Below are 24,045 nucleotides of genomic sequence, written 5' to 3'. Positions count from 1 at the left end.
TTTACTCTAACTGTAGATAGAGGTTTTCACGGAGGAAATTAACAAATACCCTGATCATTTTTCCCGACTTGTAATGTATTTCTTTTAAATCTTTTAAACATTTAAACTTAGACCACATTATTAGATTACTTTTTGACTTCATGAATACACATAAATGACAGCTTAATGATTTTTTAAAATCATTTTTTGTACATTTATTTAAAGACCACATGTACCTTTTTTTTTTTGTCACTGGTGTTACCTGACTACTTCGGCAATTTTAAAGGATTTTATGAAATATTATATATTTTTTTTTCAGCACATGTAGACAGAAAAATAATGATAATGCAACAAATTAGATTGTTTTATTTATTTTAATCAGGTTTGTTAAAAGTGTGATTGAATGATGTTAGTTCATTTGCGCAACCATGTATTTGCTGTAAAAATGAAAATATTTGAAAAACAGTTATAAACAAGTAATGATACAATCCTTTAAATCTTAACTCTCGAGTGTAGCAGAATTCAATGGATGTAAAATGATCATGTCACGTGATACATTTTATTTAATGTGACAGAAAAGCAAAACACGGTAATACCAGTGACATACATTAGACCAAAGATCCTTATTCTTCAACTATAATTATTAGATGAGACTAAATTTTTACACTTGGCATTTAGTGAAAGCAGTTAGTAAAAGAATGTAAACATATACTGATCTTCACTGATGTTACCCACAAGGAAGGTAACACCAGTAACAATTTTCATGAAAAATGCATTTTACAAAAAGTCTGCTGCAAGATATCAAACCACATGTTGTCACATGTTTTTTGTTGTTTTTTTACAATTCCCTAACAATAAAGTAGGTCACACCAGTGACGTCAACTAAAAGCTTCATATGAAATCATGAGATTTTTGTTAAATGGTAACACCAGTGACACAACTCCAGGGGAGCACTACTTTCATTATATATTTTATAATATTCATTTGGCTTTAAAAAAATAAATAAAAAATTATGTCATTCACATCATTGATAGTTATGAATACATTATTGTATTTTAAATGGTAGAAAAACCTGTTTTTGACCTCAAAATAGAGCACTTTCCCTCTGTAGCCTACATGGCTGTGGGGACGAGCAGTTTTGTGGTGCTTGGAATTCTTTATAATTAATTAAAAACAAACATTGCCACATTGATGGCGCAAGAAGATCTAATTGTTCAAATAACACATTTTTTTATTTTAAAATATAAATATTTTTTAACCCTAATGTGTTTTTCAATTGTAATATTTCTGTAAAGGCTAGGGACAGAAAAATGTACATTTCTGTAGAATGACCCACAGGTTTTATTCGTAGTTTTTATTTAATTTTTACAAAACATCACGGAAGTATGAAATGAACGAAGGTCAATAGATGAACAAGTCTGTTTCGACGTTTGCAAGACACAGAGGCACTCGCAGTCATAGACATAATGTCTATGCTCGCAGTAATCAGAGACGATTACTCGTGTTTTTCCGTGTGGGCTCGCTGTCGCTCGTGCAAAGAGCATGCGCACTACTCTGCTGCTATTTTTCTGTTACTGTCTGTCAAATGTAAAGCAGAAATGCTATGCGTCTAATGACATACAACGAAAAGTAAGCGTTTAAAAAATGTCAAAAGTCTTTTTTAATAATGTGCATCGATGGTTTTAACAGAAAACACCGATACTATTAAAGTGAAGATATTCTTAAGGGTCTTAACTTTTCCATTCGAGAAATAACATATAAGAACACCGAGTTGCCGTTTTTACCACGTTTTATATTATTACGATGATAAGTTTTTACAAAAACTTAGTTTATTATTACGAACTTACTCGTGCATAACTCATATATTTGCATATATCACACGCAGAAAAGTTTGCGTTTGAAAAGAATGAATATGAACTGGATTTTGTTTACGTACGCCATGATTTTACTTTATTTTAAGAGTCTTCGACCAAGTAAAGTGTGATGCATGAAAGTGACTTCTTGGTTTAGTACTACAGGGTTACTTAAAAGCAACTTTAGCATGGTGTGCTCATATTAGGTAATGTTCAAGAAACAGTGTTGTAACCTTTCTGTAATTTCACATTCCAGCCTATTAGATTATAATTATAAGTGAACTGTTTACATTTTTTTTTCTATCACAGAATTGTAAATGTGTTTGCCTCATTCACCTTTTGAAAAGAGATCACAAATATGAGATTTCGGTGTTTGTAAACATCTACAGTGCCCTCCACTAATATTGGCACCCTTGGTAAATATGAGCAAAGGCAGCTGTGAAAATAAATCTCCATCGTTTATACTTTTTTATCTTTCATTAAAAAAAAAAATCACAAAAATCACCTGTTTGTACTAAATCTGGTGGGTTTGCTGCTAAAAGCAAATGATAATAAATAATATTGATGATAATATAATAATTTTGGGCTGGTTTTTGAAGTTGCTTTTTTATGTTAAAGATTTTTAACATCTTTAGTCGATAGGAACCAATATTAAGTAATATTAACTGAACTGTATTATTTTGCACAAGAGAGATCTGTTAGTTTAATGTAGTTTTGTGGATCACCATTGCGGTGGAGAGTAGAGCCCGTGCTTCAGTCAATGATGAGCCACAAACACTGATGTTCTGCTGCTTTATTTAAAGACAGTAACTGTAGAGTTGCTGATACAGTGATGATCTCTTTGTTAAGTGCTTTACCGCATGCATGTGTGCTATAGCTGATGATAAACTGCAACAATTTGAGTTAAAGTCATGTTTTTAGTAACTTTACTATTACAAATTAAGTGTTTGCAGTTTTATATTAAGAAATGTTCCTTCTTAGTAGAATCAAATGAAATAAGTTTACCAAATGTTTACACACCATCATAACAATTTTACAGCATGCAAGAGTTTGCTGTATTTTTACAGTACAATTGTAATTATTGATTTACAGTACTCTTGTAAATTTACAGTATTACTGGCAACCAAAATTGCCAGTAAGTTACTGTAAATTTTAAATTTAAATTTAAAAATTTACTGTAAATTTTTTTGCAGTGCACTTAATTATTACTCTGATGGTGGAAATGGGGATTTTCAATACTTTAACTCTTTTCTTACAGCCACTTTCTCTTTTGTGATGCTCAACAATCTTGTTCTGCACATCAGAACTATATTCTTAGGTTTTACTCCTTGTGATGGATGATTAAGGGAATTTGGCCTTTGTGTTCCTCATATTTATAAACCTGTGGAACAGGAAGTCATGGCTGGACAATTTAATGCTCCTAGTCACCCTGGTGTGCTAAAAAATGTAAATATGAATGGGAAAATTCTTCAGAGGTATTTTACTCATAAGAATTTCTAGGGGTGCCAAAAATTGTGGCCAACATTCATTGGAGAAAAACATTTATTTCATCATGAGATTTTCTCCCCACTTTCAATTGTTTTACTTCAATGATAGGTTAGAATTTTGTGAACTTTTTGAGTGAAAGATCAAAAGGATAAACAATTCAGATTTATTTTCACAGCCGCTCATATTTATCAAGGGTGCCAATATTAGTGGAGGGCACTGTAACAGACAGGTAGTGCAGGGGCCTACCATGAAGCCGGATTAGCTGGCTAGCCAGGTAAGTTTCAGTTTAGTTTGCACCAATCCTGGGTTTTAGGTACCATGAAAGTGGTTTGGCTTTTAGCTGCATTAATTGCCATAGCACAGCTAACATCCGGGCAGGTTATGTTCTGAGTTAGGGATCTCAAACTGAAATTGGACCAATCTGATGTTAGAAAATTGACACATGTCTGACACAAAAAAGTCACTCCCCCAGTTTCTCTTGCTCCAAATTAAAGGTCACTAGTACTAAAAAAAAATTTCTGGCCAAAAACAAATATTTAGTTATTTTATAATTTGTATAATTATATGATTTATATTATATTTAATCCATTACACACAAGCTATTTTAGTTTAACAGTTATTACAAATCATTTATTTTAAGTGAATGTTAATATATACAGATCATATGTAATATAAATAAGCTGTAGAATCAATAGATAATGCTTTAAAAATGACTACGTGACCTTACATGTTCGAGTCTCTATCGCTGTATATTTCCATCTATATAAAATAATTTAACAAGTTTCACTTGTGACTGCACTGATAAAGCAAGATAATTTCTTTTATTTGTCCTCTTTCATTAACAAGTACTTTTTTTCATTGTACATGCATTTAAATTCATCATATTCTTCAATCTCTTAACCTTTAACCAAGGCTCATGATTGGCTGTTCACCAGTGATGTCACACATTCATGTGCACGCGATCCACAAACTTAGGATCAATCCTGAGTTGACAAAGAAGGTTGATGATCAGCATCATGGTACCTACAAAGCCGGATTGGAGTAGTTTGGTTTTGTCAACTCGAAACTAATCCTGTAACTCTGAATTTGTTCATCTACCATCATGGAACAGGCCCCAGGTGTCTGTTAAATCTGCCTGTTTGTCTCCATTAACACGATATTCAGGTAATTTATAAATGATATCTGTTGTTATTCACTTTGTCTCAACCAGTGTTTTTGAATCATCAGACTCTGACCTGTGCAGTTTCATGAAGACAGAATGAACCATGGAGGACACACAACCATTTAGCGATGGAGATTTTCCTCCTGGATGCAGGTACATCAAAACCTTCATATGATCCCAGTCTTATAGAAAGACATTGTATGCCACATTACAGGTTCTGGGTGTTTGCCTTGCTTGGCAAGGTGTTCTGAGTGGTTGTCTCTATTGTATACTGGTGCCAAGATCACTTTTCAACATTGGTAAAGCTTGTCTGAGATAAGATTCCCTATATGAGGTTTATCTGCAAGTAAAATCCACTATATGAATTTTTTTTTGTCTGTTCTGATAAAGTAAATTATGTGTGGAGAGATCAAACTCACCAGAGCCCAGCTGTGTGTCCATGAAGAGTGACGAATCTATGGATATACCATTAAAATTTGCTGGAAGACACACATCAACTGATCTGAGGTACGACCAGTGTTGCCAACTCTTGCAAGCTAAATAAGCAAAAAGCAACTTCAAAAACAAGCCCAAAACAAGTCCAATATTATTATATTATCATCAATATTATTTATTATCAATTGCTTATTATCAATAAATGAGCCTGCAACATAATGAACGGAAACCACTCAGAGTTTCAAGAGCAAAAACAGAAGTTATTTTAAGAAAATCATCAAATTGCAACAAAGCGGGAGGGCACACACCTCCAATCACCTGCAAGCAGAATAATTACGGAAAAGAAGAATAAAACAAGACAAGAGCACTTAGGGGGAGCTTTAATATAGCCACATATAATAAAATAATCCCGAACCATGTATATACTATTAGTATTACTGCTAATGATTGATGCATTATAAAAATATTTTACTAATTAAATTAGGTCCCTTTACTTCACCTTCTCCCATGTTTCCCCCATCTCTGTTGGTGGCCTTGTTTGCCTATTTACATCTACTGAAGTCACATGTCTGCAAGTTAAACGCGATTTTACTCCAATAAGGGGGAAGGGGCACGAGCTGTGATGACAAATAACCCTACAGCACATTAATTATTGCACTTATTGGCTTTTACCTGCAAGCAGACAGTGTCAATAATATATCGGGGGAAAAAAACATATATTTTTTTAAATAACCCAAAAAACCGAAACCCGTGATTTTTAAAGTGACTTCGCAAAAAAGAAGCCCAAAGTCGCGTAAATACACGGACTTGGCATCTGTGCGACATTTCTCTGCAGATGGACAGATAGATGGATTTATGACTGTCAGCATTGTGCAATGTACAGTTGTCATATAAACTAAATAAATAGTTTTTGTCTCTATTCTATTATGACTTCCGTTGTCTCTATTATGTTAAAGTCGATTCCAGAAGAAAGAGCGATCAAACTCACCGGAGCCCAGCTATGTGTCCATGAAGAGTGGCGAGTCTATGGATATACCATTAAAATTTGCTGGAAGACACACATCAACTGATACAAGGTACAATGTTTCTGTCTGGAGAAATAGATGACATTTAGCATTGTACAACATACAGTTGTTATATCAACTGTATAGAATCTGTTCTTGTGTCTGCTCTATTATGACTATTCTATTGTCTCTATTAAAGTCGATTCCAGAAGGAGCGATCAAACTCACCGGAGCACAGCTATGTGTCTATGAAAAGTGGTGAGTCTATGGATATACCATTAAAATTTGCTGGAAGACACAAATCAACTGATCCGAGGTACAGTGTTTCTGTCTGGATGAATAGATTACATTTAGCATTGCACAACGTAGAGTTATGTCAACTGTATATAATCTGTTCCACTATGACTATTCTATTGTCTCTATTAAAGTCGATTCCAGAAAGAGCGATCAAACCAACCAGAGCCCAGCAGTGTGTCTATGAAAAGTGGTGAGTCTATGGATATACCATTAAAATTTGCTGGAAGACACAAATCAACTGATCCGAGGTACAGTGTTTCTGTCTGGATGAATAGATTACATTTAGCATTGTACAACGTAGAGTTATGTCAACTGTATACAGGTGCATCTCAATAAATTAGAATGTCGTGGAAAAGTTCATTTATTTCAGTAATTCAACTCAAATTGTGAATCTTGTGTATTAAATAAATTCAATGCACACAGACTGAAGTAGTTTAAGTCTTTGGTTCTTTTAATTGTGATGATTTTGACTCACATTTAACAAAAACCCACCAATTCACTACACCCACTGGGCAAAGTTACGTCCAGTGGACGTCTTTTTATGTCTTTGCAGACGTTGAAAAGACGTCCACTGAGGAGCCAGAATGAAAGTTTTTATGACGTCTTTTTTTGACGTGTTCTGAGCGTCCGATATAGACGTTCATGAACCTCCATACAAGGTTAAAAACTAGTTCAAATGTGGTCAGTAAACATATTTTTAACATCATTTAAGGTTCATTTAGACACAATTTATACTGTTTCTGGACCAAATAAACACTCTCAGGATGCATTAGATTTAAACTCATGTTATTTCAATGTAATTTCCATTTATAATTGCAAAGCAACTCACAGACATTGTGTTTGTCCAAAAATCATGAAAATAAAATAATCTTCACTGAAACAGTGTTTAATTAAATGATCAAATAACTAATGATTAAGCATTTGGTAAAATCAACTGCAAATCAAAGACAATAAATCTCTGAAGATCTCAGCAGAGGAGGATCAAACATCTCCACAAACAGCATCACCAGCTTCACTCATTAGATTGACTTTATTTCTGTCAGACATCTATAGCTTTTATTGATAATTACCAGCGGTTTAGATGTTGATATGGTTCATTTGAACTCACCATTGTGGTGGACAGTGTTTGCTTTAGTTGGGATCTTGGTCCTCGTACTTCTTGCGTTAGCTTTTTTTAAGCCCCTATAACAGTGTGTTTATAAAAGCACGACTGTTGTGGCAGAGGAAACTGAAATCAAGTGTTAACATTTTCCTGTTAATGATAACAAAATCGTAATAAAATTAATCTCTCATGTTGTGTGTCAACTGTTATGTATATATTTACGGATGAAAAGCATGTACACAAAAATTGAGCAAACTCATCATGTAGTCACACACAGACATCAAGATTTTGCGCATGAATCACAACAACGGTGACAACCAAAACAAAAAAACTCAGGAATTAAGGATGAGTTTGTTCTATGAAGCCACCCATCATGCATTGCAGCATGAAGCTTTTTTGTTTGCTTTGATTGTCACCGTTGTTGTGATTCATGTGCAAAATCTTGATCTCTGTATGTGACCACATGATGCGTTTCCTCAAAATATCTGCACATGCATTTTGTCCATCTTCACAATAAGCGATCATTTCAATGCTCTTGGTACAGCTTCACAAGGTTTGGTATAAATACTAAAATATAAAACAAAACTTAAAATAACATCAGATGCTCAATTTGTGATGATTTTACCGTCATCAAAAAGAAGCTAATAACATCTGATCTTGCTTCACTTTGGCTTTCTTCGCCATAACAGTTGTATTTCACAAAGACACAGTCACGGCAACCAATGAAAAGCTAACGTGAGAAGTACAAGGACCAAGATCCCAACTAAAGCAAACACTGTCCACCACAATGGTGAGTTCAAATGAGAAATACCAACATCTAAACCTCTGGTAATTATCAATAAAAGCTATAGATGTCTGACAGAAATAAAGTCAATCTAATGAGTGAAGCTGGTGATGCTGTTTGTGGAGATGTTTGATCCTCCTCTGCTGAGATCTTCAGAGATTTATTGTCTTTGATTTGCAGTTGATTTTACCACATGCTTAATCATTAGTTATTTGATCATTTAATTAAACACTGTTTCATTGAAGATTCTTTTATTTTCATGATTTTTGGACAGTGTCTGTGAGTTGCTTTGCTATTATAAATGGAAATTACTTTGAAAAAACATGAGTTTAAATCTAATGCATCCTGAGAGCGTGTATTTGGTCCAGAAACAGTATAAATTAAGTCTAAATGAACCTTAAATGATGCTAAAAATATGTCCACTAACCACATTTGATCTAGTTTTTAACCTTGTATGGACGCTCAGAACATGTCAAAAAAAGACGTCATAAAAACTTTCATTCTGGCTCCTCAGTGGATGTCTTTTCAACGTCTGCGAAAACTTCAAAAAGACGTCCACTGGACGTAACTTTGCCCAGTGGGGAGGTAGGGCAGTATCTCAACAAATTTGAAGATGGTGACATACCAATCAGCTAATCAACTCAAAACACCTGCAAAGGTTTCCTGAGCCTTCAAAATGGTTTCTCAGTTTGGTTCACTAAACTACACAATCATGGGGAAGACTGCTGATCTGACAGTTGTCCAGAAGACAATCACTGACACCCTTCACAAGGAGGGTAAGCCACAAACATTCATTGCAGAAGAAGCTGGCTGTTCACAGAGTGCTGTATCCAAGCATGTTAACAGAAAGTTGAGTGCAAGGAAAAAGTGTGGAAGAAAAAGATGCACAACCAACCGAGAGAACCGCAGCCTTATGAGGATTGTCAAGCAAAATCAATTCAAGAATTTGGGTGAACTTCACAAGGAATGGACTGAGGCTGGGGTCAAGGCATCAAGAGCCGCCACACACAGACGTGTCAAGGAATTTGGCTACAGTTGTCGTATTCCTCTTGTTAAGCCACTCCTGAACCACAGACAATGTCAGAGGCGTCTTACCTGGGCTAAGGTGAAGAAGAACTGGACTGTTGCCCAGTGGTCCAAAGTCCTCTTTTCAGATGAGAACAAGTTTTGTATTTCATTTGGAAACCAAGGTCCTGGAGTCTGGAGGAAGGGTGGAGAAGCTCATAGCCCAAGTTGCTTGAAGTCCAGTGTTAAGTTTCCACAGTCTGTGATGATTTGGGGTGCAATGTCATCTGCTGGTGTTGGTCCATTGTGTTTTTGAAACCAAAGTCACTGCACCCATGTACCAAGAAATTTTGGAGCACTTCATGCTTCCTTCTGCTGACCAGCTTTTTAAAGATGCTGATTTTATTTTCCAGCAGGATTTGGCACCTGCCCACACTGCCAAAAGCACCAAAAGTTTGGTTAAATGACCATGGTGTTGGTGTGCTTGACTGTCCAGCAAACTCACCAGACCTGAACCCCATAGAGAATCTATCAAGAGGAAAATGAGAATCAAGAGACCAAAAAATGCAGATGAGCTGAAGGCCACTGTCAAAGAAACCTGGGTCTCCATACCACCTCAGCAGTGCCACAAACTGATCACCTCCATGCCACGCCGAATTGATGCAGTAATTAAAGCAAAAGGAGCCCCTACCAAGTATTGAGTACATATACAGTAAATAAACATACTTTCCAGAAGGCCAACAATTCACTAAAAATGTTTTTTTTTATTGGTCTTATGAAGTATTCTAACTTGTTGAGATAGTGAATTGGTGGGTTTTTGTTAAATGTGAGCCAAAATCATCACAATTAAAAGAACCAAAGACTTAAACTACTTCAGTCTGTGTGCATTGAATTTATTTAATACACGAGTTTCACAATTTGAGTTGAATTATTGAAATAAATGAACTTTTCCACGACATTCTAATTTATTGAGATGCACCTGTATAATCTGTTCCATTATGACTATTCTATTGTCTCTATTAAAGTCAATTCCAGAAAGAGCGATCAAACCAACCGGAGCCCAGCAGTGTGTCTATGAAGAGTGGCGAGTCTATGGATATACCATTAAAATTTGCTGGAAGACACAAATTAACTGATCCGAGGTACAGCGTTTCTGTTTGGATGAGTTGATGACATTTAGCATTGTACAATGCAGGGCATAAAAACAAACAAACAAACCAAAAAATCAGTTGCTTCACTCCAAGCCGAATCAGTATTTTAACATTTCTGTTCACGTGTTCCTTCTATATTATTACAGTTCTAAAACCAGTTTGAGGAGAAAAAAAAAAGATTAATAAAAATTTTTTTACTTTTTTTTTGTTGCCAATAATCATTATTATAGTAATAATAATAATAATAAGTACAGTGTTTTCTTTACTCTAAAAAAAAAAAAAAAAACATACGAAGACAGTTTTAGTCTGGTATCTTGCCTTGACGTAGCCAATACAGCATCATCTTTTATAAAAATATTTTGGCCAAATGTATTAAACAAGAGGAAAAACTGTCAACGCTTTAAATAAATTAAAGTGTTTTTTCAAGATATTTAAAATGTTTGCTGCATGGTTAAAAAAAATAAATAAATCGCTACTCGTACAAAAATTGCATTTTGAGAGGAAAAAATATCATTTGCATAGGCTATACGTCACATTTAATTATTTCATTCAGAAATAATGTAGGTAAAAATATGGTAAATAAAGCAAAGTGAAATTGAAGCCTGCCTCTCTCATTTGGCATAAATCCAAATGGTTCCATATTCATGACGTATCTGGATGCTAAAACATTATTTATGTAATCTACAGGCTTTGTAATTCGATGTAAAATCATCATCCTTCACATAAGCTGTAAACAGTACAGTGAGGCGGTGGTCATGCTGAGCAACACATATTTTACTACCGACTGTTTAAATTGAGCAGTGTAACTTTCTATATGTTTCTTTAACTGTATTTTATTTTGATAATGAACAGGCTGCGATTTCAAGTTAGAAAAAATATGTTGTTTGAGCATGTGAAGTGCCAGCGCGATCACTGCATTATTTTCCCTTCTAAGAGAGGAAACTGCATAATTTTGTGGTCATACAGATAGAAGCAAAACATCATTCAAAACTGTATAGCTTTTGCAAAATAAAGAAAACAAACAGGATGGCACTTAAGCTCTGCCATCTCGGTTTTCTGTCTGTGAACTTTGGAGCATGTCACAATGTACTGAAACTCGGCACAATTTTTTCTTTTGTTTTGTTAATCTTGTTAACATTTTAGGTGAAATATATTTTGTGTATAGCCTATATAATCCTTTTTATATAGTTTTATTCTGTTTTCTCCGTTCACAGAAGCACTGCTGGTTCGTGATGTGACCTGTAAAATATACAATTGTTATATCAGCTATATATAGTCTGTTCTTGTGTCTGTTCTATTATAACTATTACATTTTCTCTATTAAAGTCGATTGCAGAAGGAGCGAACAAACCCACCAGAGCCCAGCTGTGTGTCCATGAAGAGTGACGAGTCTATGGATATACCATTAAAATTTGCTGGAAGGCACACATCAACTGATCCGAGGTACAGTGTTTTTGTCTGGATGGACAGACGACATTTAGCATTGTAAAATGTACAGTTATCATATCAACTATTTAAATAGTCTTTATGTCAATTAGGACTCTGCTGTCTTAATTCTATTAAAGTCGGTTCCAGAGAGAGCTATCAAACCCACCGGAGCCCAGCTGTATGTCTATTAAGAGTGATGAATCTATGGATATACCATTCAAATTTGCTGGAAGACACACATCAATTGATCCGAGGTACGATATTTCTGTCTGGATGGACAGATGACGTTTATCATTGTACAACGTACAGTTGTCATATATGTGAATTGTTGTCTCTAATCAGAAATAATTTAAGTAATTTAATTTATAGACCACCAAGAGGTGACTCACGGATAGCAAAAGAGAACCAGAGCTCTAATCAAAGAGTTGTCTATACTGCGTTATGTCGAAAGATTGATTTATATTGTTTTTTAAATGGGGGGAGGGGATCCTTTTTTATTAAATGTACCTGTAATCTGACTACTTAAGAGCTTTTATATCCTGATTACTGTACATAATGTACATGTATTCTATTCCTCCCCAAGCTGTCTATAATATCTGCTATATTTTATTCTATTATTATATGATTATTAAGGTCTATCTATTTCACAGGGAAAAATCAATCCCACAAGAGCAGAGTTGTGAGTCCATGGGTGGAGATGGGTCTAGGGCAATGCTTGTAACATATAACGGAGAATCTATTCTGAGGTACAGCATTTCTTTATAGATAGTAGACTATCTTTGTCTATCACTCTGCTGAAATCTATTTAATTTTTAATTAGTGCCAGATTGAAATCAAATCTGCTGAAGAAGTTTCAGTGTCTGTATGAAGGAACAGCAAAGCAGGGAAACCCAACACTCCTGCATGAGATCTACACAGAGCTCTACATCACAGAGAGTGAAAGTGGAGAGATCAGTAATGAGCATGAGGTGAGACAGATTGAGACACAATCCAGGAGAGCAGCAAAAGAGGACACACCAATCAAATGCAATGACATCTTTAGACCTTTATCTGGAAAAGACAAAGCCATCAGAACTGTGCTGACAAAGGGAGTTGCTGGCATTGGAAAAACGGTCTCTGTGCAGAAGTTCATTGTGGACTGGGCTGAAGGGAAAAAGAATCAAGATATCCAGCTCATATTTCCACTTCCTTTCAGAGAACTCAACTTGATGAAGGACAAAAAACTCAGTCTTTCAGATCTTCTTCATGTATTTTTCCCTGAAACAAAACAACTGAAAATATCCAGTGATGAATATAAAGTGTTGTTCATCTTTGATGGACTGGATGAGTGTCGTCAGTCTCTGGATTTTCAGAGCAATGTGAGGTTGTGTGATGTAAGTGAATCAACCTCAGTGGACGTGCTGCTGACAAACATCATTGCGGGGAATCTGCTTCCCTCTGCTCTCATCTGGATCACCTCTAGACCAGCAGCAGCTGATCTCGTCCCCTCTGAGTTTGTCCATCGAGTGACAGAGGTACGAGGCTTCAATGAACCACAGAAGGAGAAATACTTCAGGAAGAGAATCAGTGATCAGAGTCTGGCCGATACAATCATTACACACCTGAAGTCATCAAGGAGCCTCCACATCATGTGCCACATCCCTGTGTTCTGCTGGATCTCAGCCACTGTTCTAGAGAAGATGTTGAGTCCAGCAGAGAGTGGAGAGATTCCCAAGACTCTCACTCAAATGTACACACACTTCCTGATCATTCAGACCAATATCAAACATGAGAAGGACTATGAGAAGAAAGTCAAAGATGAAGACATGATTGTCAAACTGGGGAAACTGGCTTTTGAGCAGCTTGTGAAAGGCAACCTGATCTTCTATGAGGAAGACCTGAGAGAGTGTGGCATTGATGAGACAGAAGCATCAGTGTACTCAGGATTGTGCACTCAGATCTTCAGAGAGGAGTTTGGCTTGAATCAGTGGAAAGTCTTCTGCTTTGTTCATCTGAGCATTCAGGAACATCTAGCAGCTCTGTATGCACATTTTTCCTTTACAAATGACAAAATCAGTGTCTTTGACCAAACTAAAGAACGTCTGTTGTCTAAGGTTTTAAACCAGAAGAAATGTAATTTAATATCTGAGCTGCATCAGAGAGCTGTGAATAATGCTTTACAGAGTAAGAATGGACATCTGGACCTTTTCCTGCGTTTTCTTCTGGGTCTCTCATTGGAGTCCAGTCAGACTCTCTTACGAGAACTACTGACACAGACAGGAAGCTGCTCCTACAACAATGAGGAAACAGTTCAGTTCATCAAACAGAGAATTAGGGAGAATCGCTCTCCAGAGAGATCCATCAATCTGTTTCACTGTCTGAATGAACTGGGTGATCGTTCACTGATGCAGGAGATCCAAGATTATCTGAGACGTGGAGAAATAGGAGAAACCAAACTCTCCTCTTCACAGTGGTCAGCTCTGGTTTATGTGTTGCTGACATCAGAGCAGGAGATGGATGTTTTTAAACTAAAGCAGTTTATTGGAGCCCAAAATACAGCAGATGAAGTTCTTCAGAAGCTGCTGCCTGTTATTAAAGAATCCAGATTTGCTTAGTAAGTCACATTGACAACAATCACTACACTGATTAAACATGGTCACATTTTTTATAATTTTTTTAAAGGTGTAGTTCACCCAAAAATGAAAATTATGTCATTTAATTACTCAACTTCATGTCGTTCCAAACCCCTAAGACTTTCGTTCACCTTTGGAACACTTACTAAGATATTTTTGGTGAAATCTGAGAGCTGTCTGACTGTGCATAGATAGTAACCAACTATATTGTATAAATAAAGTCGTTATTTTTGTTTTCTTTGCACACTGTTCTTGTAGCTTCATAACGTTATGGTTGAATCACTGATGGCACATGGACTATTTTAACAATGTCCGTACTACCTTTCTGGGCCTGGGAGCGCTTCAGTTGCATTGCTGTCCATGCAGGGTCTTCAAAAATATCTTAATTTGTGTTCCAAAGATGAACAAAGGTCTTACTGGTTTGGAGCGTCATGAGAGTGAGTAATTAATGACAGAATCAGGTGAACTAATACTGATAATGTGTGATTAGGACTGTTTGTCCTCCAAAGGCCAATTCACACAGTACCAACAGATGCAGACAAATGGCAACAGACATGTTCCTCGGGTTTTGTCAAATCGGCGTGTTACCCTATCAGTGTCTGTTAGCTTTTTTCGGCACTTGTTTTCACCTAATGAACATGTTGAATCAGCATTTGTCATGTCTTGGAACATCTGAGTCTGAGAAGTGATGCACATGATCGGCTGTTGGCATTGGTCTGTATCTGTCTGTGTTGTGTAAATTGGCATTAAAGGGGTGATGAACTGCGTGTTTTCACTATTTTTACTGTTCTCTGAGGTCCACTTATGATGTTATCAAGATTTTTATATCAAAAAACATCAGAATTTAGAACCAATTAGCTATTTTCTGATCTTTTTTGACCCCCCTCATCAGAACGCTCTGTTTGAATAGGCGTGGCAGATTGTAGACTCGAAAGTAAACGCCTACTGCTATGATTGGCTAATAGTTGTGTATGTTTGACAGCCTACATTCGCCATAGATGGACGCTGCTGTGATTTAGGTTAAATATGCATAAATGTCAGCATGATAGCCTCGTGGTTAGTGCGCCGACATATAGTGCAACTGTGCTTGTGGCGACCGAGTTCGATTCCTGTCTTGAGGTCCTTTGCCGATCCCACCCCTCTCTCACCGTTATGATTTCCTGTCTGCTCTCTGCTGTCCTAACCAATAAAGGCATAAAGCCCATAAATATGACAAAAAAAAAAACTGCATAAATACTCGATAACAGATGAACCAATAAATCAAATTGTGTCTTGTTTGTGAACGAATCTGCAGTAAAATGAAGTGAACAAAGGACTAAGTTCTTTCTGACGCTGTTTGGATCTTCATTAAAATAAAGTTTATTGTTTGGTTTCGATGTAGTCCTGCGCTGCTCTCATCATTTGCCTACTACACACTCGAATTGGTTCTGCGGAGGCAGTGTTTAGCCACGCTATTATGTCATAAAGTAGCACATTCCACAGCCTGTTGTTTTGGCAGATTGGGTTCAGTATAAGCTGTTTTTAGACTAATGAGAATGTTTGAGATCTCAAAACGTACAGGATGTTTTGACCTCTTATACAGTGAGGAAAATAAGTATTTGAACACCCTGCTATTTTGCAAGTTCTCCCACTTAGAAATCATGGAGGGGTCTGAAATTGTCATCGTAGGTGCATGTCCACTGTGAGAGACATAATCTAAAAAAAATCCAGAAATCACAATGTATGATTTTTAACTATTTATTTGTATGATACAGCTGCAAATAAGTATTTGAACACCTGAGAAAATCAATGTTAATATTTGGTACAGTAGCCTTTGTTTGCAATTACAGAGGTCAAACGCTTTCCTGTAGTTTTTCACCAGGTTTGCACACACTGCAGGAGGGATTTTGGCCCACTCCTCCACACGGAACTTCTCTAGATCAGTCAGGTTTCTGGCCTGTCGCTGAGAAACACGGAGTTTGAGCTCCTCCAAAGATTCTCCATTGGGTTTAGGTCTGAGACTGGCTAGGCCACGCCAGAACCTTGATATGCTTCTTACAGAGCCACTCCTTGGTTATCCTGGCTGTGTGCTTCGGTCATTGTCATGTTGGAAGACCCAGCCTCGACCCATCTTCAATGCTCTAACTGAGGGAAGGAGGTTGTTCCCCAAAATCTCGCAATACATGGCCCCGGTCATCCTCTCCTTAATACAGTGCAGTCGCCTGTCCCATGTGCAGAAAAACACCCCAAAGCATGATGCTACCACCCCATGCTTCACAGTAGGGATGGTGTTCTTGGATGGTACTCATCATTCTTCTTCCTCCAAACACGTTTAGTGGAATTATGACCAAAAGTTATATTTTGGTCTCATCTGACCACATGACTTTCTCCCATGACTCCTCTGGATCATCCAAATGGTCATTGGCAAACTTAAGTCGGGCCTGGACATGTGCTGGTTTAAGCAGGGGAACCTTCCGTGCCATGCATGATTTCAAACCATGATGTCTTAGTGTATTACCAACAGTAACCTTGGAAACGGTGGTCCCAGCTCTTTTCAGGTCATTGACCAGCTCCTCCCGTGTAGTTCTGGGCTGATTTCTCATCTTTCTTAGGATCATTGAGACCCCACGAGGTGAGATCTTGCATGGAGCCCCAGTCCGAGGGAGATTGACAGTCATGTTTAGCTTCTTCCATTTTCTAATGATTGCTCCAACAGTGGACCTTTTTTCACCAAGCTGCTTGGCAATTTCCCGTAGCTCTTTCCAGCCTTGTGGAGGTGTACAATTTTGTCTCTAGTGTCTTTGGACAGCTCTTTGGTCTTGGCCATGTTAGTAGTTGGATTCTTACTGATTGTATGGGGTGGACAGGTGTCTTTATGCAGCTAACGACCTCAAACAGGTGCATCTAATTTAGGATAATAAATGGAGTGGAGGTGGACATTTTAAAGGCAGACTAACAGGTCTTTGAGGGTCAGAATTCTAGCTGATAGACAGGTGTTCAAATACTTATTTGCAGCTGTATCATACAAATAAATAGTTAAAAATCATACATTGTGATTTCTGGATTTTTTTTTTAGATTATGTCTCTCACAGTGGACATGCACCTACGATGACAATTTCAGACCCCTCCATGATTTCTAAGTGGGAGAACTTGCAAAATAGCAGGGTGTTCAAATACTTATTTTCCTCACTGTATGTCAATATATTAGGGGAACTTAGATTTCTCAGTTCATGACCCCTTTAATGATGTTTATGTGAATGTTTTACTTCCTCTATAAATCACATTTGTAGTTTACACATTTATTCTATAATTGCAGCTGAATTCACCATGAATGCATCTCTAATCTGTACAGCTTGAGTTATTGTGGTGTCACAGATGAAGGTTATGCTGCTTTGGCTTCAGCTCTGAGATCAAACCCTTCACATCTTAGATGTGTGGATCTGACTGGGAACAATCTAGGAGCATCAGGAGTGAATCTGCTCTCTGATGGGCTGAAGGATCCTCACTGTAAACTCGAGAACCTGTGGTAAGATTGTATAAATGTGTCAATATTCTCCTCTGTTTTCTTCATATGCCCAATAATGAACAAAATAAACAAAAACTAAACAAGACTAAAAGATTGTAACTTTGAGGAGAGGTTGTGTATAATAATATTTAATAATCCGCCCTTGCTTGCCATCATTTAAATAGTACTTCTGATTAGTAACCTACAGTTACCGATATAACCAGTTTGAAATTACTTTTGTCACTGACCAGCCAATTTGTCTACTACATTAAGTTACCAGCCATTTAGAAATTTTACTAGCCAAAACAAAAATGTCTGAAATAAACCAGATTAGCACAGTCACATCTTAGATTGAAATGTATTTGTTAAATCTGATTTCGAATCATTCATTCGCTTTCAGCTTTACGACAGTCATTAATTGCAGGTACCATTATAATAAAATAAATAAATAAAATAATGAAACCAAAATATAAAAAAAATATATATTTTATATTTGAACAGCATTTACTCCATTGTGACCTCCAAATATAGCTCAAAATGAATGTTTAATGGTAAAAATGTTGAACATTAGCAGACATGCTGTCAATTAGGGGTGGGCGATATGGCAAAAATATCATATCACAATATTTTTTAGAAATATCATGATTCACGATTTTATCACTATTCTGTGTCATGTTGGTTTTACTATTTTGCAAGTTGTCTGAGCATTACAGCCAAACTAATTTCCCTATTATAAAGACAAAGCCTTTCAAGGCGACAAAAATATTTTAAAAGAATGGCAGATATTTAGGCCAAAGTGGGCAAAGAATCTTTGTCATTATTTTATCTTTGTTATTAAAAAATGAGAACAAAGATACACGTTACAAATACACATAATGTACAAATAAAACAGTGTTTTATTTTCAGGTGCATTAGGTTTATTTAGCAGGAGCATTCAAGAAATTGAATGAACAAATATAAAAATAAAACTATATACAGTAGATTGATTCCTATTAAAGCCACTGTATTAAAGTTTTTCAGTCAAGAGTAGTGAGTGATTTTTCTTTTTTGTGTTTTGGTGTTTTATTAACATTAACATTAACATTAACATTAACGGAGTAAATATCCCCAAAATAAAAAGTGTTTTATTTTTATACCATCATTTACTCACTCAAAAGTTGCTTTAAACCTGAATGATTTTCTTCTGCTGAACATAAATGCTATTTTGAGGAACGTGGAAAACCAAACAGTCCCCAGTGACTTATTCAATAGTATTTGTTTGCCTACTATCAAAGCCTATGTGGACCAGCAACTCGTCCCCATGGAATTATAAGGTTCTAGCTGACATTTTTGTCAAAATTGAGTTATTCACATATTCTTATTCTGTGACAACTTATTTACATTATGTGATGTATTTTTTTTTTAAGTTTTGTACATTTTAGGACTTTTTATTTAGAAAACAAAAAGGTTCTATCTACAAAGTCGAACTCTTAACTTGGTTCTATAAGGTTCTTTCTGTGAATCAGCCAATCAGCACTTCGAATGCAAGAAAGAGGACCAATCAGGATCAACGTTCTTTGTAATGTAGCCGGACTGCTCTATAACAGCAGGAAAGATTAAACATTAAACAACAATAATTACGTGTCTGCATAATCAATAAGTGCAATTCACCTTTATTCCACAAAGTGGAACTGTTTAAAACATAATGATGACGTGATTTTTCACTCATAATTAGCACATGCATAAAACAAATAATCATCTGCAAAAATGTAACTGGCTCGAATGGCTTTACTGCAGAGCAATTACTGCACATAATGAGATATAAGTGTCACTGTCGTTTGATGGTGGATGTGGTGAATAGCGATCAAAATGTTGTTTTTGAAGATGCTGAAAACGATAGTTTTGAGAATATATTGAGATCGTGAATATGAGCCAGATGCTGAATGCAGGCTATATACTGGGGAAATGCGCTCTGACAATGGCAGTGATGGTAAAATCATCTGCTCAAATCAAACCCTTCTAAGTTTCAAAAGATAAGAAAGTATGCTTATTTTATTCTTTTTTTAAATGTTATGTTCTTAAAATATCAGGAGAGTTTGCTGTTGCAGCAATTAGATATCCATCCGTGCTGGATATAAGTCTGGGTAGCTAAAAACCAGAATATGTAATGATTGGTGAAATATTCATGCAGTTTAAAGTCTTAAAATTTCTTAAATTTTACAACATTAATCCTTAAATATCAAATAGTCAACAATTTAAATGATGGGGTCTTAATTACAACAATAAACTTCAGAATGTTACCTCGGCCATACTGATCTAAAGAGAAAGCCATTTCCCTGTCCCGCTTTTTGTAGAATAAAGTCCTGGTCAGATGGATTAGAGTAACTTTAGCTGCCTTAACTGTTCCCTCAATAATGTGTTTAATTACCCACTATAATCCTAGCTAAAATGAACATTAGCACTGAACAAAATATTTAGTATTGCCCTTTGTTCCTAACTTAACCAAGAAAAAAATATTTGTCCTAAAATATGGAATAAATGTGATAAAGAAAGCATTAAATTTACCTTTCTCATACATGTTGACACACTAATTTTATGTTTTAAAAAAATGATAAAAAAAACTATTTGTATTTCTTGAAAATTGTTGCTTCAATTCAGTGTTGCCAACTTTTTTCAATGGAAAGTAGCTAAAGCCAGTTTGAAAAGTCGCTAAATGTCGCCAGATGACATCATACGCTAATTAGCATATTCACGTGATTGCGTCGTATTGCCTTTTACATTTGTTTGCCTCTCTGTGCTCACATACTGTATTTTAATTTAGCCAAATTCTCAATAAAACTGTTTTCATTTATATAATTTACTGTTTCTGTTGTCAGTCAATGGGATGAATATGAAATAGTGACTGAAATGTGGCCCTTTAAGGCTACATAACCAGCTCCCTTCCAAGATGTTAATCTGCAAAAAAATCTTGATTTATAAATCGAGCCGTCGTCTGATGAAATCAAATACACATAACATAAGCAAAGACAAAGACAATTGCTGTGCCGTGTTTTCGGCTATATTTGCATGTAAAATTAGGGAAGCAACATCATCTATTTTAACTGAACATGCTGCTCGATGAACAGAGCAGAGAGAGAGAGGGAGGTGTGTGTGCGCTGTGAAAGCAAGATCTCGCTCTCTTGCGGTAGTACCAGTGAGAGATTCGCAGTCAAAGAGACTCGCTAAGGTTTGTCCAAGAAGTCGGTAGATTTGTCACTAGTCGCTTTTTTGGAAAAAAGTCGCTAGGGGGGTCTGAAAAGTCGTTAAATCTAGCGACAAAGTCGCTAAGTTGGCAACACTGCTTCAATTAATGTTTTACAAGATAGAACCTTATAATTCCAAGCGGAAAATTACTTTTTAGAATTAGAAGGTTCTATCTGCATTTGACCTGTTCCAAAAATCCCCATTTAAAAATTTGAGAGGATTTTGATATTGTACATTTAGAATACATTTAGGGCAGGCATCCTCAAATCTGGCCCACTCCTGCTGAGTTTAGCTCTAACCCTAATCAAACACACCTGAGCATGCTAATCAGAGTCTTCAAGATCATTAGAAAATCACAGGTAGGCGAGTTTGATCAGGGTTGGAGCTAAACTCTGCAGCAGATTGGCCCTCCTGGGAAAGATTTGAGGAACCCTGATTTAGGGTCTCTGTCATTTTCATGTAGGAAATAGACTTGTTCCCCATATAATTTTTGCTATATGGAATGCAAAACTTTGAAGCTCAATATCTCAAAACCACTCAGAATGCAGATAGAACCATATAATTCCAAGGCGACAAACTGTTTGGTTACCCACATTCTTAAAAATATCTTATTTTGTGTTCTTGTGCAGCACAAGAAAGAAATTAATACAGGTTTGGGACAACATGCGAGTTAGTAAATAATGAAAGAAATTAAGTTTTAGGGTGAACTATGCCTTTAATGACAAGCAGCAGCATATTCAGTACTGTCCCTTTAAGACCTTCATTTTAGACATAACCAACCGATTCTATACATAAACCTTGTGTGTTTTGACAGTATTAGTGCAAAAGATAGCTTAGTTCAGTAATCAGGTGCTGTTTGGCTTTATCGCATGCGATTCGGGTGTAGGCTCAGAAAAAGCGCACGTCAGACCAGCGTGTGAATAAATTGTTTAACTGGCCAGGCTTTAAAGCAGATGCGACTAATGTACTTTTGTGATTGCAAATAAGTGCAGTGTCTCTCTATCGCTGAGTCAACACTGATGTGAATGTATGTAGCGTTGTATAGTATATTGAGACGGTAGAACAAGAACTGCAGCTGATAGAATATACGCTGTAGCACGATAATACAATATTTCTTCAAAAGCAGATCGTGGAGACATTTTTATCGTCCACGATCAAAAATCGTCATATCGTGATATCGTCATAATCGTCTATCGCACACCCCTACTGTCAATTGATAAATAATCAGCTGTTTCGTCACAGAAATCAGGTTAACTCAATGTAGAGCCTGTCTTCCTTTGAAATCCATTCCAAAAAAATCAGCCCATTCTCACTCCAAGGCATATGATAATGACAATCATGTCCCAAAATATATCATGATGAAAATTATACCTCAGTATATAATTTCATGATGATAAAATGCCCTTCACATCAGTATTGCCCTTCATATCAATACCAATTTAAAGGGATGATTCACTTGAGTCAAAAAAAGCATATCAGGGAACACAAAATTAAGTCCCGTGATTAGGGCTGTGACGGTATGGGATTTTTTTTTACCACGGTGAAGATGCAACCAATATCGTGGTTTGGCGGTTAATCGCACGTCATCATTTGTAACCCATTCTTTGTACAATAAATTATTAAAAGAATAACAACCTGAGCAAGCTGCAGAAACAACAAGCCCATTGCTTAGTTTGATTCCTAATTCTTTAGACATTGTTTTTCGGTAACAGTCCGTGGATAGAAACTGTAAAAAAAGATGGTCGACGCATCTCCGCTTCCTTCCACTATAGAAAAGTGAAGCGAATACATCTCAGTATGGCTGCTGCCATCTTGAGAAAATGACGTCATTTGGAGCCCGAGTCTGCGCAGTAGAGGTTCGTTTGGAGCCCGAGTCTGCGCAGTAGTGTCGTGAGGTGGAGCCGCGGAATCAAACTCCCGCCCCAACCTCCCGCAGTCCCAATCAACCATAACGACACACCCATTTTTATAGCATCAAATTACTAGCTAAAATGAAATGCTCAGCGCCATATCCAGAGGTTGTGTTTGGGAAATAGATGTATGAGTGCTGCCAGCATTGCTGCAGAGGTTGAAGGGGTGGGGGGTCAGCCTGTCAGTGTTCAGACCATACGCCGCACACTGCATCAAATTGGTCTGCATGGCTGTCATCCCAGAAGGAAGCCTCTTCTAAAGATAATGCACAAGAAAGCCCGCAAACAGTTTGCTGAAGACAAGCAGACTAAGGACATGGATTACTGGAACCATATCTTGTGGTCTGATGAGACCAAGATAAACTTATTTGGTTCAGATGGTGTCAAGCGTGTGTGGCGGCAACCAGGTGAGGAGTACAAAGACAAGTGTGTCTTGCCTACAGTCAAGCATGGTGGTGGGAGTGTCATGGTCTGGGGCTGCATGAGTACTGCCGGCACTAGGGAGCTACAGTTCATTGAGGGAACCATGAATTCCAACATGAACTGTGGCATACTGAAGCAGAGCATGATCCCCTCTCTTCGGAGACTGGGCCGCAGGGCAGTATTCCAACATGATAACGACCCCAAACACACCTCCAAGACGACCACTGCCTTGCTAAAGAAGCTGAGGGTAAAGGTGATGGACTGGCCAAGCATGAGCATGGAGGGGGGGGGGTAGTCGTGGGGGTCGGGCTTGTAACCTGAAGGTTGCTGGTTCGATTCTCGCGCCGGCAGGAATTGAAGGTGGGGATTGTGAATGAACAGCACTCTCTCCACCTTCGATACCATAACTAAGGTGCCCTTGAGCAAGGCACCGAACCCCTAATTGCTCCCCGGGTGAGAGTGCACTTGTTCACTACTCACTGCTGTGTGTGTGCACTTGGATGGGTTAAATGCAGAGCACCATTTCGAGTATGGGTCACCATACTTGACAATACATCACGACTTAACTTAACTTAAGCTGTACACTCACTACTTTACATTGTAGAAAAGTGTAAAACATGAAAAGATATAATAAAATATTTACAAAAATGTGAGGGGCGTACTCATTTCTGTGAGATACTGTATATTTATTTTTTTATTTTTTATT

At 36.9% G+C, this 24,045-nt stretch overlaps 1 protein-coding gene across 9 annotated transcripts in view; it reads left to right on the top strand.

Annotated features, from left to right (window-relative positions):
• Window positions 1-1,521: 1,521 nt before the first annotated feature.
• Window positions 1,522-24,045, top strand: part of LOC131526366 (NACHT, LRR and PYD domains-containing protein 3-like) — a 30,091-nt gene continuing 7,567 nt past the window's right edge. For 4 of the 9 annotated variants that reach the window (XM_058754635.1, XM_058754633.1, XM_058754637.1 and 1 more), the window contains exons 1-12: window positions 1,522-1,608; window positions 4,548-4,635; window positions 4,873-4,989; window positions 5,874-5,993; window positions 6,121-6,237; window positions 6,350-6,466; window positions 10,135-10,251; window positions 11,587-11,703; window positions 11,826-11,942; window positions 12,339-12,434; window positions 12,509-14,281; window positions 17,632-17,805. In XM_058754635.1, coding sequence (XP_058610618.1) covers window positions 4,586-4,635; window positions 4,873-4,989; window positions 5,874-5,993; window positions 6,121-6,237; window positions 6,350-6,466; window positions 10,135-10,251; window positions 11,587-11,703; window positions 11,826-11,942; window positions 12,339-12,434; window positions 12,509-14,281; window positions 17,632-17,805 — 2,915 coding nt within the window. In that variant the 5' untranslated portion in view covers window positions 1,522-1,608; window positions 4,548-4,585. Of the gene's footprint in view, window positions 1,609-4,232; window positions 4,439-4,547; window positions 4,636-4,872; window positions 4,990-5,873; window positions 5,994-6,120; window positions 6,238-6,349; window positions 6,467-10,134; window positions 10,252-11,586; window positions 11,704-11,825; window positions 11,943-12,338; window positions 12,435-12,508; window positions 14,282-17,595; window positions 17,806-24,045 lie in introns of those variants that run through there. The other 5 variants (XM_058754634.1, XM_058754641.1, XM_058754638.1 and 2 more) reach the window with 5 other exon arrangements.

This window comes from Onychostoma macrolepis, chromosome 19, assembly GCF_012432095.1.
Source record: "Onychostoma macrolepis isolate SWU-2019 chromosome 19, ASM1243209v1, whole genome shotgun sequence".
In the NCBI taxonomy this organism is placed as follows: domain Eukaryota; kingdom Metazoa; phylum Chordata; class Actinopteri; order Cypriniformes; family Cyprinidae; genus Onychostoma; species Onychostoma macrolepis.
The sequence above is the reverse complement of the archived record's forward strand: the minus strand, read 5'-3'. Positions and strand labels throughout refer to the sequence as shown.